At 41.3% G+C, this 15,644-nt stretch overlaps 1 protein-coding gene across 6 annotated transcripts in view; it reads right to left on the bottom strand.

Moving 5' to 3' along the window:
- The window catches only part of SNTG1 (syntrophin gamma 1), a 391,921-nt gene that overhangs the window by 66,392 nt on the left and 309,885 nt on the right, over nt 1-15,644 (bottom strand). For all 6 annotated transcript variants that reach the window (XM_070477087.1, XM_070477085.1, XM_070477089.1 and 3 more), the window contains one exon: nt 7,136-7,265. In XM_070477087.1, the coding sequence (XP_070333188.1) occupies nt 7,136-7,265 (130 nt within the window). The remainder of the gene's footprint in view (nt 1-7,135; nt 7,266-15,644) is intronic.

The raw sequence follows: 15,644 nt of genomic DNA, 5'->3' as shown, positions 1-15,644 counted from the left end.
AAACCAGGGATTGAATCTAGATCTCTTGCATTGCAGGGGGATTCTTTACCTTCTAAGCCACCAGGGAAGCCCAAGAAAACTAGAGTGGGGAGCCTATCCCTTCTCCAGGGGATCTTCCCAACCCAGGAATCAAACTGGGGTCTCCTGCATTGCAGGTGGATTCTCTACCAGCTGAGCTACCAGGGAAGCACATTGCTCTAATTGTTTCAAAGTATTTTCTGCTCTGATGAGGAGTCAACCAAGGAAAGTCTCTAGAAGTAAAGATGCTTTCAGCCAAAGTCAGGATGGTTTGAAGATGGAGATGGAAGAGCAGATCCCTAAATGCATTTTATCAATCAAAAACCCACATTGAACACTATGTGGAATAATGCTTGTTACCAGTTTTTAAGAGTTTTCAGAAAATTCCACCAATATATATTTTAATTGGAGGATAATTGCATGACAATGTTGGTTTCTGCTGTACAACATTGTGAATCCACCATATGTATTCATATAGGACCTCCCTGCCCCACCTCCCGTCCCAGCCCACCAGGTCATCACCAAGTCCTGAGTTGAGCTCCCTATGCTATAGAGCAGCTTCCCACAAGCTCCCTATTTTACACGTCTACTAACATTTTATGTCGACCGTTGTCTCTGAGTGCATACTATATAGTATTGTATTTTTAAGTTCCTCCAACATGTGATTTTAGTTCTATGAATGACATAAAATGTATGACTGAAGTTAAATCAATGATACTTCTTTACATAGTATTTACTTAAAACAGCATTCAACAAATATTGTTTTTCAAAATCAAGTCTATGCCATCAAATGTACTTAAAATCTTGTCCTCCAGATTTATTTAAAGGAGATGTACTTACACTTTCCTTCTAAAAGTGACTTAGTAACTTCAAGGTATTTGAATATGAGATGCATATAAATCAGTAGTCATCCTAAATTTTAAGCTAGACAAATAAAACAAAATACATTTTAAACAAAATACATTTCATTAAAAAATAAAATTCATAATAACTATCCTAATATGAAATCATGGGCTTCCCTGGTGGCTCAGTGGTAAAGAATCTGCCTGCCAATGCAGGAGACTGGGGTTCTACTCTCTAGGTCAGGAAGATCCCCGGAGGAGGAACTGGCAGCCCACTCCAGTGTTCTTGCCTGGGAAATCCCATGGACAGAGGAGTCTGGCAGGCTACAGTCCATGGGGTCACAGAGCCAGACACAGCTGAGCCACTAAATAATGACACATATGAAATCTACAGATCCATTTCTGAGTGTCAAATTTCTTCTAAATTAAAATGTTATACTGTGGTACTATTCTAGGGTGTTTTTAGGCCTTTAAGGGCCTGTGGAGAATAAATGGTCGAATGCACCCCAGAGGTGTTTAATGTCAGGGGCTATTTCAATGTATCACAGAGTTACAATCATTGAAACAGGGTTTTACACTGCAAAACTAAATGTGACAATGAATTTTGATAGAAAATTAAAAACTGAATATAAAATGCATATTACTGAGTTAACGATAAAAATTGTATTAAATCTGAAAAGAGAACAACACTTTAAAAAGTGGTTAATTACTTGAAAAACAATCCCTCATCTGCCAACTCCCAAAACAGCCCATATTTAGCCTCTGGATTTAGGGCGAGTTGGGGTGGCCTGAGGCACGCCTACCTTCCTATTGCTAGCAATGTAAGTAGAAAGATAAACCTAGCAGCAGCACTTTTTGTGAAGACTTCTGAAAATCCCTTGTACAAGTGTGGCTGAGATTCTGGATGTGAGAGACCCAGAGGCGCGAGCGGACCGTCCGCAGTCACTAACGGGCTCGGGGGGGCGTCCACTAGATGCTCGGATGGGACGAAGTAGACCGAGGGAGAAGCAGAGCTTCTGCTTTCTTCTGCGATAACCTGGGCAGCACATGTGATGGGTAGGGTTTCAAACGCAACACAGATCTCTACCTCAGCATGTGTGCTGAAGTCTGGATCTGAAAACCCATGAACACAGACAAGGGTTTTGTAAATTTGTGCTGAGGGAGAAGCTGGGAGAAGCCATTATCCCTGCATAGACGTGCCCTCAGGCCTGGTTGTGGGGGGTGCATCTTTGGGGCAGAAGGAATAGAAACAAAGAGAACCTCATAGAAACTCCAACCAACCTGCACTGGGCTGGATTAAGACATCAATCATAGTTTACAAGACCAAAGAATGTTCGTATTCTTAGATTCTTCTCCTAGACGTCTATGGTGGTTTGGTGGTTTCGTTGCCTAGTCATATCCAACTCTTTAGACCCCATGGACTATAGCCCACCAGGATCTTCTTTCCATGGGATTCTCCAGCAAGAATACTGGAGTGGACTGCCATTTCCTTCTCCAGGGGATCTTCCCGACCCAAGGATTGAACCTGAGTGTCCTGTATTGGCAGGTGGATTCTTTCACTGCTGAGCCACCAGGGAAGACCCCTAGACACCTATATTAAGGTATAATTAGTGAATTAGCAACATTTTCACTGGCTAATATGCCAGAAATTCATAGGGCACTATTACATTAATGATGCATTTTAAATGATGTGCATTTCAAATAATACTCTATTCATTAATTTTCATTAAGCAAATAGCAAAATATCTATTAGTCCATTATATGTAGGTGATTTCAGAATGTAATTACTGTCATAGGAAAATGCTCAGGATTATATGTTAACTGAACAAAGGTTAATACCATCTACACAAGAAGACGGTCATTTTATTTTACGTATGTAAACGAAAGCACACAGTGTCCTGGCCGTGGGCTGAGTTGCAGGCACTGGGCCCTGGGTTTCAGGCGTGTGGGGGTGTTTGATCGGCCTGTGTTGGTCACAGGTGAAGAGGGCAGGTTCTATCGCTGTGGAGTCATTTAGTCAGGCTTCCTACAGAGGGGACACGCAGTGTTTATAGTTAGAGCCCAGCCTGGACCCTCAGGGCGCCTGCAGCCACCTCTGCTCCCTCAAGCTTGGCTTCTGAGAAACATTCATCAAGCAATAGCAAACTGACAGTGATGGCTGTATGATTTCTGCTGGACCTTCGTCTGCACTGAGCTCACCATGTGCCTCCTCTTCCACAGGACACCTGGTGCTGAGTGGGAGCATCTCCCCCCGCCCCCCAGGACTGATTAGAGACCTCAGTGAATCTCTGGAAGCAGGCAGTTCCCAGGAGGCGAGGGTCACAGGTGAAGGGAGGGGCCTGGTGCAGGGAATAAGCATCGACTGGTGAGTGGTCCACGTGTCTGAGCTGCTCAGGCTTCTCGTAACACGCTGTCCACGGTTCACCAGGTATGACCTCCCCTTCAGGGCCCGTGTGCTCACTGGGTGTCCAGTGGTTCCTCTAGTGAGCAGGTTCTCTGCCGGCCGATGTCCTCTGCCCCTTGAAGTGCACTGGACAGCGTGTGTTCCCACACGCACTCCTGTGGGGTCTCCAACAGCTCTGGGCCCAGGAGGGTCAGCCTCTGAAGGCCAGCCTCAGCAGGGCAGGAGAAGGGTGGATGGGTCGGGGCAAGGCCCTGGGCACTCCCTGGAGGCTTTGAGGCCCCTGGAACATGGGAGACTGGGGAGCTCGGGCTGGAAGAAAGGAGAAAGACTGAGGCTCAAAGGGGAGTAACTAAGGCCAGGCAGGTGGAGTCCGGCTGGCTAGGGGGCAGCTCCTTGGAAACTGCCATGGAAAACTGACCATTTGCTTATGAATGCAGTTGTCAGTTAACATCAAAGCAAAGGGTCTGGATTGTGCAGGGAAATTACCAGCTAATTTTTTTCCAATGTAAAAATTTGTTGGAACTTCCCTGGTGTTTCAGTGGTTGGGACTTTGCCCTCTAATGCAGGGGTTGTGAGTTCAATCCCTGGTGGGGGAGCTAAGATCCCACATGCCTTTTGGCCAAAAAAACAGACCATAAAACAGAAGCAATATAATAACAAATTCAATGAAGACTTAAAAAATGGTTCACATCAAAAAAAATCTTTAAATTAAAAAAAAATTGTTGAAAAGCTTATTTTTTGGTGAGTAGCTTTCTACCAGATAAAGTAGGTTAGTTATTTTATTGAAATCTCCCCAACACAACTTGCCAAAATAAACTCTAATCATGTAAAAAGCACAGTATGATTAAGAAAATGCACTCATGGTATAATGCTAGACTTCCCCTTGCTTTTATCCTGACTTAACTTACTGTCCCTGCCCTGTCTGATCCCACACCATGGCCCACATCGAGTTGATGCCTGCACGACGGAAGTTCGTATTTGATGTGTGAGGAGAAACAACGGTGAAAACAAGGCACTGCACAAAAGTGCATCCAAGGACTCAGGAATGCCAGCTGCTACAGAAGGAAGAAAACGTCTCCCTCAGTGACACCACGCCTGTCAGAATCTCACTCTGCAACGTCTGATCACAGCTTCAGGCCTTTCTGGTAAATCTCCTTTCTGTTAGGCTTTATTTTGTTATGACTTTCAATTCACCTACGAGCTTTGTTGAGTCTTTCTAAGGCGGCAGACACAATAGAAGTTTTTCCTTCAGTTCTTCACAACCAACAGTTTTATGGAAAAAAATTCTCTTTTCAGCTTGCAAGTGTTTTCCATCTAAAATAGCAGAACTCTATGGATTAAACATGACTCCCAAATGACCGTTTTTTTTTTTTTTTTTTGGCTCCTGCAGGTAAATGGGTAAAATATAAGAAGATGGCTGAAATACAGTCTGCAGGAACTCAAATGACTGATGAGATATGTACGTGTGTGTGTGTGCGTGTGCACGTGCATGTGTGTGTATGTATGTGTATATGTGTGAATCCTGAAGGACTGTGATCATCCCACAAAAATCACAGGGCTGCTGGTTGTTCATGCAGTTTTTTAGGATTAATATGCTTTTTTAAGTATTAAACAATGTAGTAAATACTGTCAATTATCTGACTCAAAAGCCATTTACAGTCTTCTCTTCTTGGTCATCCCACCATAAACAGTACAAAAGGTAGAGACTAGCCACCCATCCCCAGAACTGTCATGGGGCTCAGCCAGGAGGAGGAGAAGTGAGCATTATTAGTCTAGTAAAGAGTTTCTGGAAAAATTTATCTTATCTTGATAAAAGAGGAGAGATGTAGCTGGCACTACATATCCTTCTTCCCTTACTTTCCTGTTCTGAACACTGAAGTGATGTTTGGAACTGTTGCAACCCTTCTGTGATCATGAGGCAGCAAACTCAAGGTAAAAGCCAACTCTCTAAGAGTAGTGGGTAATAGTAGCAATAATGTGTGTAGACAGAGGATGGGTTCTGGGTGGATGGTAGCTTTCAAGAAATGCTGCCATCCATGACTCTCTTCATTTGGGGAAAAAACCCCACTATTTACTCCTTTGGGGTCTCTCTAACTTTTTACTGAGAGCATTCTCATTGATTAAAAACATTTGGGTAAGAGAGTCTACCCTTTTTCTTATAATGAAATACTATTATGTATTTTGAAAATATCACATGTGCAACCATACATCCTCATTTACTATCACTGATTTTCAGTGAACCTTTAAGAATAAGAAGCATATTCCATAAATATTTGTATTTATCTATATGCAAGCACACACACAGAAGTGATACATTTCAAGTACCACATTCCATTCTGATAAAGGGAACACATGCATAGGACATATGTGGGAGAATTTAGACCAGAAGAGCTTCCTTTGTGTTAACAGGTAACCTTAGTAGAAATGTCGCATGAAATTCTCTCTGCTTATCAATCGGAATCTATTCCAGTGCTGGAGCAGTAAAAAGTGATGGGAAAGGTTAGATTCATGAAATGCTAGCTGAGAGAGAGAGCTGCCTTTTATTTGCTTCCCTCTGTCTCTTTTAAAGATGAGGGACTGAGGGGTAGGTCTTTGGTTGCCAGAAATCAGAGCTGCTTAATGGTCTAGTCACCACTAGACATTTATTTTAGCTCAGCTTGTCCTGTGTGATTCACATTCTGGTATTCACACGGCCATCCTTCAGAAGATGAAGAATCTCAAATGACAACTGGACAAAACAGAGATGTGCAGCGTCACACACAATGAGCGAATCTATACAGCCATTTATCAGCAGTTTTGGATTAAATCATGAAATTTAGAGTGCTGCTGAAGAAAGGAGAAGTGCAACTGTTTCAGCATCATTTCAGGGCCAGAATGGCTGAAGCACTTCTTCATTTAGCCCTCGCAGGACTGAGGCTAACAGCATTCATTTAAGCAGAGGAGCTTGAAGTCCAGCTCAGAGCTGGTGCAGGGAGAACTGGGCTCCACACTGAGTCCCCTGACACCGGAGCCCAGCTTCTCCCCTGGCAAAAATATCACTGCAAAGGCAATCGGCTTGAATCCCCTTTGCCTGATCACAGGAGAGTGTGTTTGAAGTTATACTTCCATGGGTCCTTTCAAGGTCCCTCCATGGGTCCTCCTTCATACCCGTCCTGTCCTTCTCCCTCTCCTGTATGTGATATTCACAGGCCTCCAGCCATGCCCGCTGAGGCTGTGAGAAACACATACCCTCCCTTGCCCCTGGAGACAGTCCCTGTCCAGGTGCTTTAGCTCAGCAGTTATTGTGCAACTTTTCTTGCAATATTATTACAAGTGAGTTATTCTTAAAGGATCTAGGGGCTCAAATAATATTGTAGGCTGCTTTGCAAGTGGACAAACTAGTAAACATACAGATGTATAGATATATAGGTAGACAAATGCATATATATACATGGATTATAGATGCTGATGGATGGATGATATATATAGACAGACTGTATAGAGATATGAAATGAAGGTAGATAGATGCATATATACATATATAAAAATATAGGTGGATGATATATATGTATATATATACAGATATAGATATTTAGTGCTTACATGTCAAATATCTATTTTCAGTTATTTAACTAATGTAGATGTTACTATGTTTGTGAATGGAAACTTCGGTGTAAATACTCTTGTATTGATACACTGGACTAAAACACTCAAGATAGAGTGGCTTTCTTTGAGCAAGTATAATCCACTTTAAGAATAGCTCTTATGGTGGATGTGCAGTGGTCCATTCCTAGCAGAACACCAAACAGCTGATGGAGTTAACTTGTGTACTGAAGAGGTTCACTGAGGCAGGTGGAGGAGCTTTCCCGGCATTTCTGGAACCACTACTTACGTTGTGCTTTGTGAGGCTGGAAATGTTGGTGGCTATTGCTTGCAGCCACTCCCCGCAGTCCTCCGCGGAGAGGCACTGAATGACCCCGCTGCAGACCCCGTCCACGGCGGTGACTTGGAAGGCGTTCTGCCTGCAGAGACGTCAGAGCAAATCAGACCAAGACATCATCTCGTGTGTCTGTGTGCAACTTGAGATAGCTGTCTGCTCAAAAGCTCTTCTTGCAGACCACATAAATGCAGCTTCAAATTCCTCTTTCCTTATATCTTTTAAAAAATCTGTTATTCAGAAAGAGAAATTAAGGAAACAATACCATTCACCATTGCAACAAAAAGAATAAAATACTTAGGAGTATATCTACCCAAAGAAACAAAAGACCTATACATAGAAAACTATAAAACACTGATGAAAGAAATCAAAGAGGACACAAACAGATGGAGAAATATACCGTGTTCATGGATTGGAAGAGTCAATATTGTCAAAATGGCTATACTACCCAAAGCAATCTATAGAGTCAATGCAATCCCTATCAAGCTACCAATGGTATTTTTCACAGATCTAGAACAAATAATTTCACAATTTGTATGGAAATACAAAACACCTCGAATAGCCAAAGCAATCTTGAGAAAGAAGAATGGAACTAGAGGAATCAACCTGCCTGACTTCAGACTCTACTACAAAGCCACAGTCATCAAGACAGTATGGTACTGGCACAAAGACAGAAATATAGATCAATGGAACAGAATAGAAAGCCCAGAGATAAATCTACGAACCTATGGACACCTTGTCTTTGACAAAGGAGGCAAGTATATACAATGTAAAAAAGACGACCTCTTTAACAAGTGGTGCTGGGAAAACTGGTCAACTACTTGGAAAAGAATGAAACTAGAACACTTTCTAACACCATACACAAAAATAAACTCAAAATGGATTAAAGATCTAAATGTAAGACCAGAAACTATAAAACTCCTAGAGGAGAACATAGGCAAAACACTCTCCGACATAAATCACAGCAGGATCCTCTATGACCCACCTCCCCGAATTGGAAATAAAAGCAAAAATAAACAAATGGGACCTAATGAAACTTAAAAGCTTTTGCACAACAAAGGAAACTATAAGCAAGGTGAAAAGATAGCCCTCAGATTGGGAGAAAATAATAGCAAACGAAGCAACAGACAAAGGATTAATCTCAAAAATATACAAGCAACTCCTCCAGCTCAATTCCAGAAAAATAAATGATCCAATCAAAAAATGGGCCAAAGAACTAAACAGACATTTCTCCAAGGAAGACATACAGATGGCTAACAAACACATGAAAAGATGCTCAACATCACTCATTATCAGAGAAATGCAAATCAAAACCACAATGAGGTACCATTACACGCCAGTCAGGATGGCTGCTATCCAAAAGTCTACAAGCAATAAATGCTAGAGAGGAGAGGGTGTGGAGAAAAGGGTACCCTCTTACACTGTTGGTGGGAATGCAAACTAGTACAGCCGCTATGGAGAACAGTGTGGAGATTTCTTAAAAAACTGGAAATAGAACTGCCATATGACCCAGCAATCCCACTTCTGGGCATACACACTGAGGAAACCAGATCTGAAAGAGACACATGCACCCCAATGTTCATCGCAGCACTGTTTATAATAGCCAGGACATGGAAGCAACCTAGATGCCCATCAGCAGACGAATGGATAAGGAAGCTGTGGTACATATACACCATGGAATGTTACTCAGCCATTAAAAAGAATTCATTTGAATCAGCTCTAATGAGATGGATGAAACTGGAGCCCATCATACAGAGTGAAGTAAGCCAGAAAGATAAAGACCAATACAGTATACTAATGCATATATATGGAATTTAGAAAGATGGTAACGATAACCCTATATGCAAAACAGAAAAAAAGACACAGATGTACAGAACAGAATTTTGGACTCTGTGGGGGAAGGTGAGGGTGGGATGTTTCGAGAGAACAGCATCGAAACATGTATATTATCTAGGGTGAAACAGATCACCAGCCCAGGCTGGATGCATGAGACAAGTGCTCGGGCCTGGTGCACTGGAAAGACCCAGAGGAATCAGGTGGAGAGGGAGGTGGGAGGGGGGACTGGGATGGGGAATACATGTAAATCCATGGCTGACTCATGTCAATGTATGACAAAAACCACTACAATATTGTAAAGTAATTAGTCTCCAACTAATAAAAATAAATGGAAAAAAAAATCTGTTATTAACATTGAACACTAAAGATGAACCCAGCCTCCCAGGTGGCACTAGTGGTAAGGAACCTGCTTGCCAAGGCAGGAGCCACAAGAGATGTGAGTTTGATCCCTGGGTTGGGAAGATCCCCTGGAGGAGGGCATGCAACCCACTTCAGTACTCATGCCTGGAGAATCCCATGGACAGAGGAACCTGGTGGGCTGCAGTCCACAGTGTTGCAAAGCATTGGACACAACTAAGCAATTTAGCACACATGCATACAAATATGAACCCAGATGACACACAATTCTGAATTACTCAAAGCATCTTGAGACACAGATAAGTTTGGAGAAACTTGGAGATGTACAATATATTATGTAAATGGAAGCATGTCAAAGACATTTGAGAGGGATTCTCCCTGTTCCCTGCATATCACAAAGTTATGCATAGATGTTTATCTATTATTTTGGCTATCATCACCTCTTGACATTTTTTAGTGCATTGCTGATGGAAAGATCGCACGAAAACCCTGCACTGAGCATCATTTAAAACTCTCATGCTGTCATGAGCTGAAGCACTTTCTCAGCTGTTCATCCAGCTATTTGTCTTCTCAGGGACGGTTTTGGACAAGGGTCCACAGCTTTTTACGTCTAAATATTCAGGCTGTAAATTTATGTGGATGTTTGCATTTCAATAACAACCACGCTCTCCTTAAAAGTGCTATGGCCAGCCTGAATATCTCTATTGTCTTTTATTGAGTTTTTGTTGTTGTTAGAGAAAATTAAATAATGCCATCCTAAATTGTTTACAAAAGTGTTGTAGAGTTTAAAGCAGCTTCCCGCAGCTTTAATTACTTACTTTTATTTTTCTGTTTCAAGTTCTTGCATGTTTCAATATAAGCTTAATGGAGAGGAATAGATAAAAATCCCAAAATGAATGGAAAGTAGCCAAATGCCTCATGCTTGAAAATTACTCTGTGGTGCAACACAATACACTTCAGAAAATGCACAAACTCTCTATAAATCCCAGCCAGTTTTGAAGCAATAGACAAATGATGTAGTCCAGCATTCAAAAGTCTATGTAAATAGTGTACATTTATATGTTTTTCTCCAATTAAATTGCTTTTTTGTCTCTCCCGAATTTTGTTAAGTAGGTGTTTGTGCATATTACACATATTTCAATTTCAAAAATAAAGACACTCCAGCCAGGAATTATCTGGCCCGGCTTCATCATGAGGCTGGTGTCTCTCTCCTGTCCCACAAGACTGGTCCAGACCTCATCACCGGACATGCTCCAGAGACTTCCACACTGAAGGCCCTTTGCATCCACATTATTAGTATTTTTAGAGACACTTGTTCTGATAAACTTGACCAAGAACTTTCAACTGATTATGGGAAAGTGTTCAAACATTTTTTTTATTTGCTCTGAAAATCACATGAAAAGTCTGAGAGGTGGCAACTATTGTCTGTCTCTTTGAAATCATGCTCTTTTGAATTTGTGACAAGAAAAAAATATGCACAGCACAAAAAGAATATTGTAACTTCACGTGACTTTCTCAACTTTAATTTTTATATTCACTAGTAAGTAAGACATTTAGGATATGCAGACAGAAGCTCAACTATCCATGGAAAATGAGAACTAATTTGAGTTAGCAACAACGTTTCTTTCTGCTTTCTGATTATCATAACCATTGCTTCATGTACTGTAAATTAAAGCATGTCTTGAACATATTTGTCCTGTCTGCTGTAAATGAATCACAGCAGCTGGGTATTTTTAGCTGATTAGAGTTGATGCACTTAGAGGAAACCCACAGCCCATGCACATGGCACACAGTCTCCACATCATTTGCAAGGACTAGCCTTTATAAACCTAGGTTTATACACTAATATATTCCAATTTTACATTCTGTTTCCACTTTTCAGGTTATTGGTTGGAAGCCCTTTCATGAATATAAGTTATTTCAACAGTTTTTTGATTGCATAAAACCTCTAACAAAGTAAACACGTCATCAAGATGTTAGCCTGGGCCCTGTTTCTACTTCTGCTACTGAATAAATAAGAGTACTGGCACGTTAGTCCAACTTAGTTGTGCCCCAATTTCCCCTAACGGAGAATGAGGAAAACATACTTGACAGATTCAAAAAATATTTATGGAGGAATTGATGGGACCCAAATCCTCTCACTGATCACTGAAGTGCTGAGAAAGAACTGACAACGTGTGGCCTTGAGGCGATATTTAAGAGAATTTGGTGAGCACGTGTCACCCAGCACTTAGCCAGAGCCCCAAGGCTGTGGGGATATTTGTGCTTCTAGAAAATGGAATTATTTGGGTCAAGATAATTAGTAATTATTAAAAAAAGAAAGAAAGAAAAACAAAACTTCTTTTTTTCAGCTTGTTTGATCATATACTCTCTGAAATCAGTACACTACACTACCCACTAAGTAGGGCTTCCCAGGTGGTGCTAGTAGTAAAGAACCTGCCTCCCAATGCAGGAGACATAAGAGATGCAGTTCGATCCCTGGGTCCAGAAGATCCCCTGGAGGAGGGCATGGCAACCTGCTCCAGTATTCTTGCCTGGAGAATCCCATGGACAGAGGAGCCAGGCAGGCTGCCATCCATGGGGTTGCAAAGAGTCAGACACAGCTGAAGTGACTTAGTATACACACGCACCTGCTAAGTTAGCATTGAGGTATTGGGAAATATGAAAATTTAACAGCATTTGTAGTAGTCTTGAGGATTCCTAGATTAAATTATGATTCTTTGTACACACACACACACACACACACACACACACACACACACATAGATACAAACACACACACACACACTTGCTCAAAAAAAAAAAAACCCACAGTGACAAGATTACAGTTAGATAATTTGAACTTTTTTCCACTTTCCACTCAATATTGTTCTCTATTTTTCTAACAATTCCTGATCACTACTCTGGCAACAAAAGTTATTCTCAAATGTTGTGAAATTTCAAAGTAGTTTTTTTCATTTAATCTACAAATTTATTCTTCCCTTGCATGAAAAATTCATAAATAATTAACTGTTGATATGCATATATATCAATATATACAATTCTTATTTACACAGTTAGTAATTCATGTTTGCGATCATTGTTCATCACGTGCCACATGTAGGCACATGCAGGAGAAGTTTACTTTGTGAGGAGTGAGGAGGAGAAGTCAGTGGTGGAGGGGCATTGCAAGCAGGAGGAGGGAGAGTTGCAGCGACAGTCTGAGTGGCTGGACGGCCTTGTCCAGGAGAGGGTTAGCGGGACTGTGAGAAAGCAGGCAGAGTTGGACAGGGCAGGAGAGGGAATATCACGGAAGGAGCTTCAAGTCTATGGGAACCGCGGCTGAACGTCCATGGAGGACCGCGTGGTCAGATTTGTGTGCACTGGGTTGATTGTGTCAGACGAGGTAGGATGGCTGGCAAATACAAGCTGATGCGGGACTGAAATGCACATGTGTGAGTGGGAGAGAAGATGAACATTAGCTCAAGGATGTTACAGAGGCTGTGGACCAACGAGGGCTTCCTGTAAAGGAAAACGAGGCAGCAGGGTCTGCGGTCCACCTGGATGGATGGCTTATACGGGGGACAGGAGACAAAGCACACGCTTTAGACAGGAGGTGATTTCCGCCAAAAATAAACAGCAGCAGCATGAAGGCATGGTGGGCTTAGAGGAATGGGGGCTGTGTGGAAATTAATCTGTTTCTCAGTCTATTCAGGATTTCTATTCTATAGTTAATACAATGAAACGCTTTCTTCTCCTTAATAATCTTCCCATTCTAATCTCCTGACACTGTAACGTTCTGCAATATTATATTTCAGGCTTGAACTGAAACACATATTTCCAAGTCATTACTATACAATGAACATAAACTGTCTTATTATTGATAAAATGTTATGATGTTTTAACTCATATTTACACAATAGATATGACAGGAACACAACTCTGTTGCAATTAAATAAGAGAGGTATTATATCACCAAAGTTAAAATTATGGGCCTTGGAAAAACCAACCAACACATAACATCCTGGGTTTTGATCCAAGTTCAACAATTTTGTATATCTGTCATCATGGGCCACTAATTTATCTTTTCTCTTTTATTTCCCTCACTGTCTCAACTGCCACTGGCTCATGACCTCCTTTAGGGAAAGCAGTAAACACAACACCTTCCATATAGACATTAAATCGATATTTATTGACTGAATGAGTGAACAATAAATTAGCTCTTGAATCTGAATTGCTGTGCAATCCACTCAGAAGAGTGTTGTGTTTATAACTGCTTATTACTGTCATAGTCACTGAGTGTAATTAATTCAACTGCTAGAAGCTGTTGATGTGTTGAGGTGTCATAAAAATAAAAATGGAAGAAGTCATCTAGATTCATACAATTTCTTTTGCCTCATAAATTTCTTTAGCTAAACATTTCTACATCATTTAACTATGTAAGATTTTTAAAGTAAAAACAAAAAGAACAAATATACACACTAAAAATACCATTAATAGAAATATTTTAAATTTCTGAAAGCAGAAAACAAATAGATCCAAAAGAAACAAATAAACAGAAACAGAAAGATTAAAAGTAGGGCATATTTGAATAACAGTTATCTAAAAACAAAAAAAAATATATCTTGAGGAATTTAAGATACATACATAATTCAACCTTGAATATTCACTAGAAGGATTAATGCTGGCGGTGAATCTCTAATACTTTGGCCAACTGATGCAAAGAGCCAACTCACTGGCAAAGACCCTGATGCTGGGAAAGACTGAGGGCAGAAGGAGAAGGAGGTGACAGAGGATGAAATGGTTGAATGGCATTGGTGACTCAGTGGACATGAGTTTGAGCAAACTCTGGGAGATGGCGAAGGACAGGGAAGCCTGGCATGCTGCAGTTCATAGAGTTGCAAAGAGTTGGACACGACTCAGCGACTGAACAACAACAATATAATTCAAATATTTTCAGAAATATGCACAAAGATAAGAAAGAAATAAAAGAATTAGTTAAGGTGTTTTTAGTTTCTAGAATTTCCTGAAAGAGTAAAATTAATAAGTTGTGCTACCTTAAGAGAGTCATAGAATGAGGTACCATTATATGCCAGTCAGGATGGCTGCTATCCAAAAGTCTACAAGCAATAAATGCTGGAGAGGGTGTGGAGAAAAGGGAACCCTCTTACACTGTTGGTGGGAATGCAAATTAGTACAGCCACTATGGAAAACAGTGTGGAGATTTCTTAAAAAGCTGGAAATAGAACTGCCATATGACCCAGCAATCCCACTTCTGGGCATACACACCAAGGAAACCAGATCTGAAAGAGACACGTGCACCCCAATGTTCATCGCAGCACTGTTTATAATAGCCAGGACATGGAAGCAACCCAGATGCCCATCAGCAGACGAATGGATGAGGAAGCTGTGGTACATATACACCATGGAATATTACTCAGCCATTAAAAAGAATTCATTTGAATCAGTTCTAATGAGATGGATGAAACTGGAGCCCATTATACAGAGCGAAGTAAGCCAGAAAGATAAAGACCATTACAGTATACTAACACATGTATATGGAATTTAGAAAGATGGTAATGATAACCCTATATGCAAAAAAAGAAAAAGAGACTCAGATGTATAGAACAGACTTGTGGACTCTGGGAGAAGGCGAGGGTGGGATGTTTCAAGAGAACAGCATCGAAACATGTATATTATCTAGGGTGAAACAGATCACCAGCCCAGGTTGGGTGCATGAGTCAAGTGCTCGGGCCTGGTGCACTGGGAAGACCCAGAGGGATCAGGTGGAGAGGGAGGTGGGAGGGGGGACTGGGATGGGGAAATACATGTAAATCCATGGCTAATTCATTTCAATGTATGACAAAAACTACTGTAATGATGTAAAGTAATTAGCCTCCAACTAATAAAAATAAATGGGAGAAAAAAAAATAAGTTGTACTGGTGGTGGTTTAGTCGCTAAGTCGTGTTCGACTCTTGTGACCCCATGGACTATAGCCCACCAGGCTCCTCTGTTCATGAGGTTCTCCAGGCAAGAATACTGGAGTGGGCTGCCATTTCCTTCTCCAGGATAAGTTACATTAAACACTAATAAATCATGCATGGTGGTCCAAGTGTTGGTGCCACACCTCCTAGTCACATTTTGAAATCCTAGTGACCAACATGTTGGTGCCAAGAGGAGATGCTGAAGCCACGAGAGTCAAGGCCTCATGCACAAGATCAGTTGTTCATAAAGAGGCTCCAGAGTGACCCCTGGCCCCACCCCAAGGTGTCCTCCAAGGGAGGACAGAGG

The sequence above is a fragment of the Odocoileus virginianus genome, chromosome 15 (assembly GCF_023699985.2).
Source record: "Odocoileus virginianus isolate 20LAN1187 ecotype Illinois chromosome 15, Ovbor_1.2, whole genome shotgun sequence".
Classification (NCBI taxonomy): domain Eukaryota; kingdom Metazoa; phylum Chordata; class Mammalia; order Artiodactyla; family Cervidae; genus Odocoileus; species Odocoileus virginianus.
The sequence above is the reverse complement of the archived record's forward strand: the minus strand, read 5'-3'. Positions and strand labels throughout refer to the sequence as shown.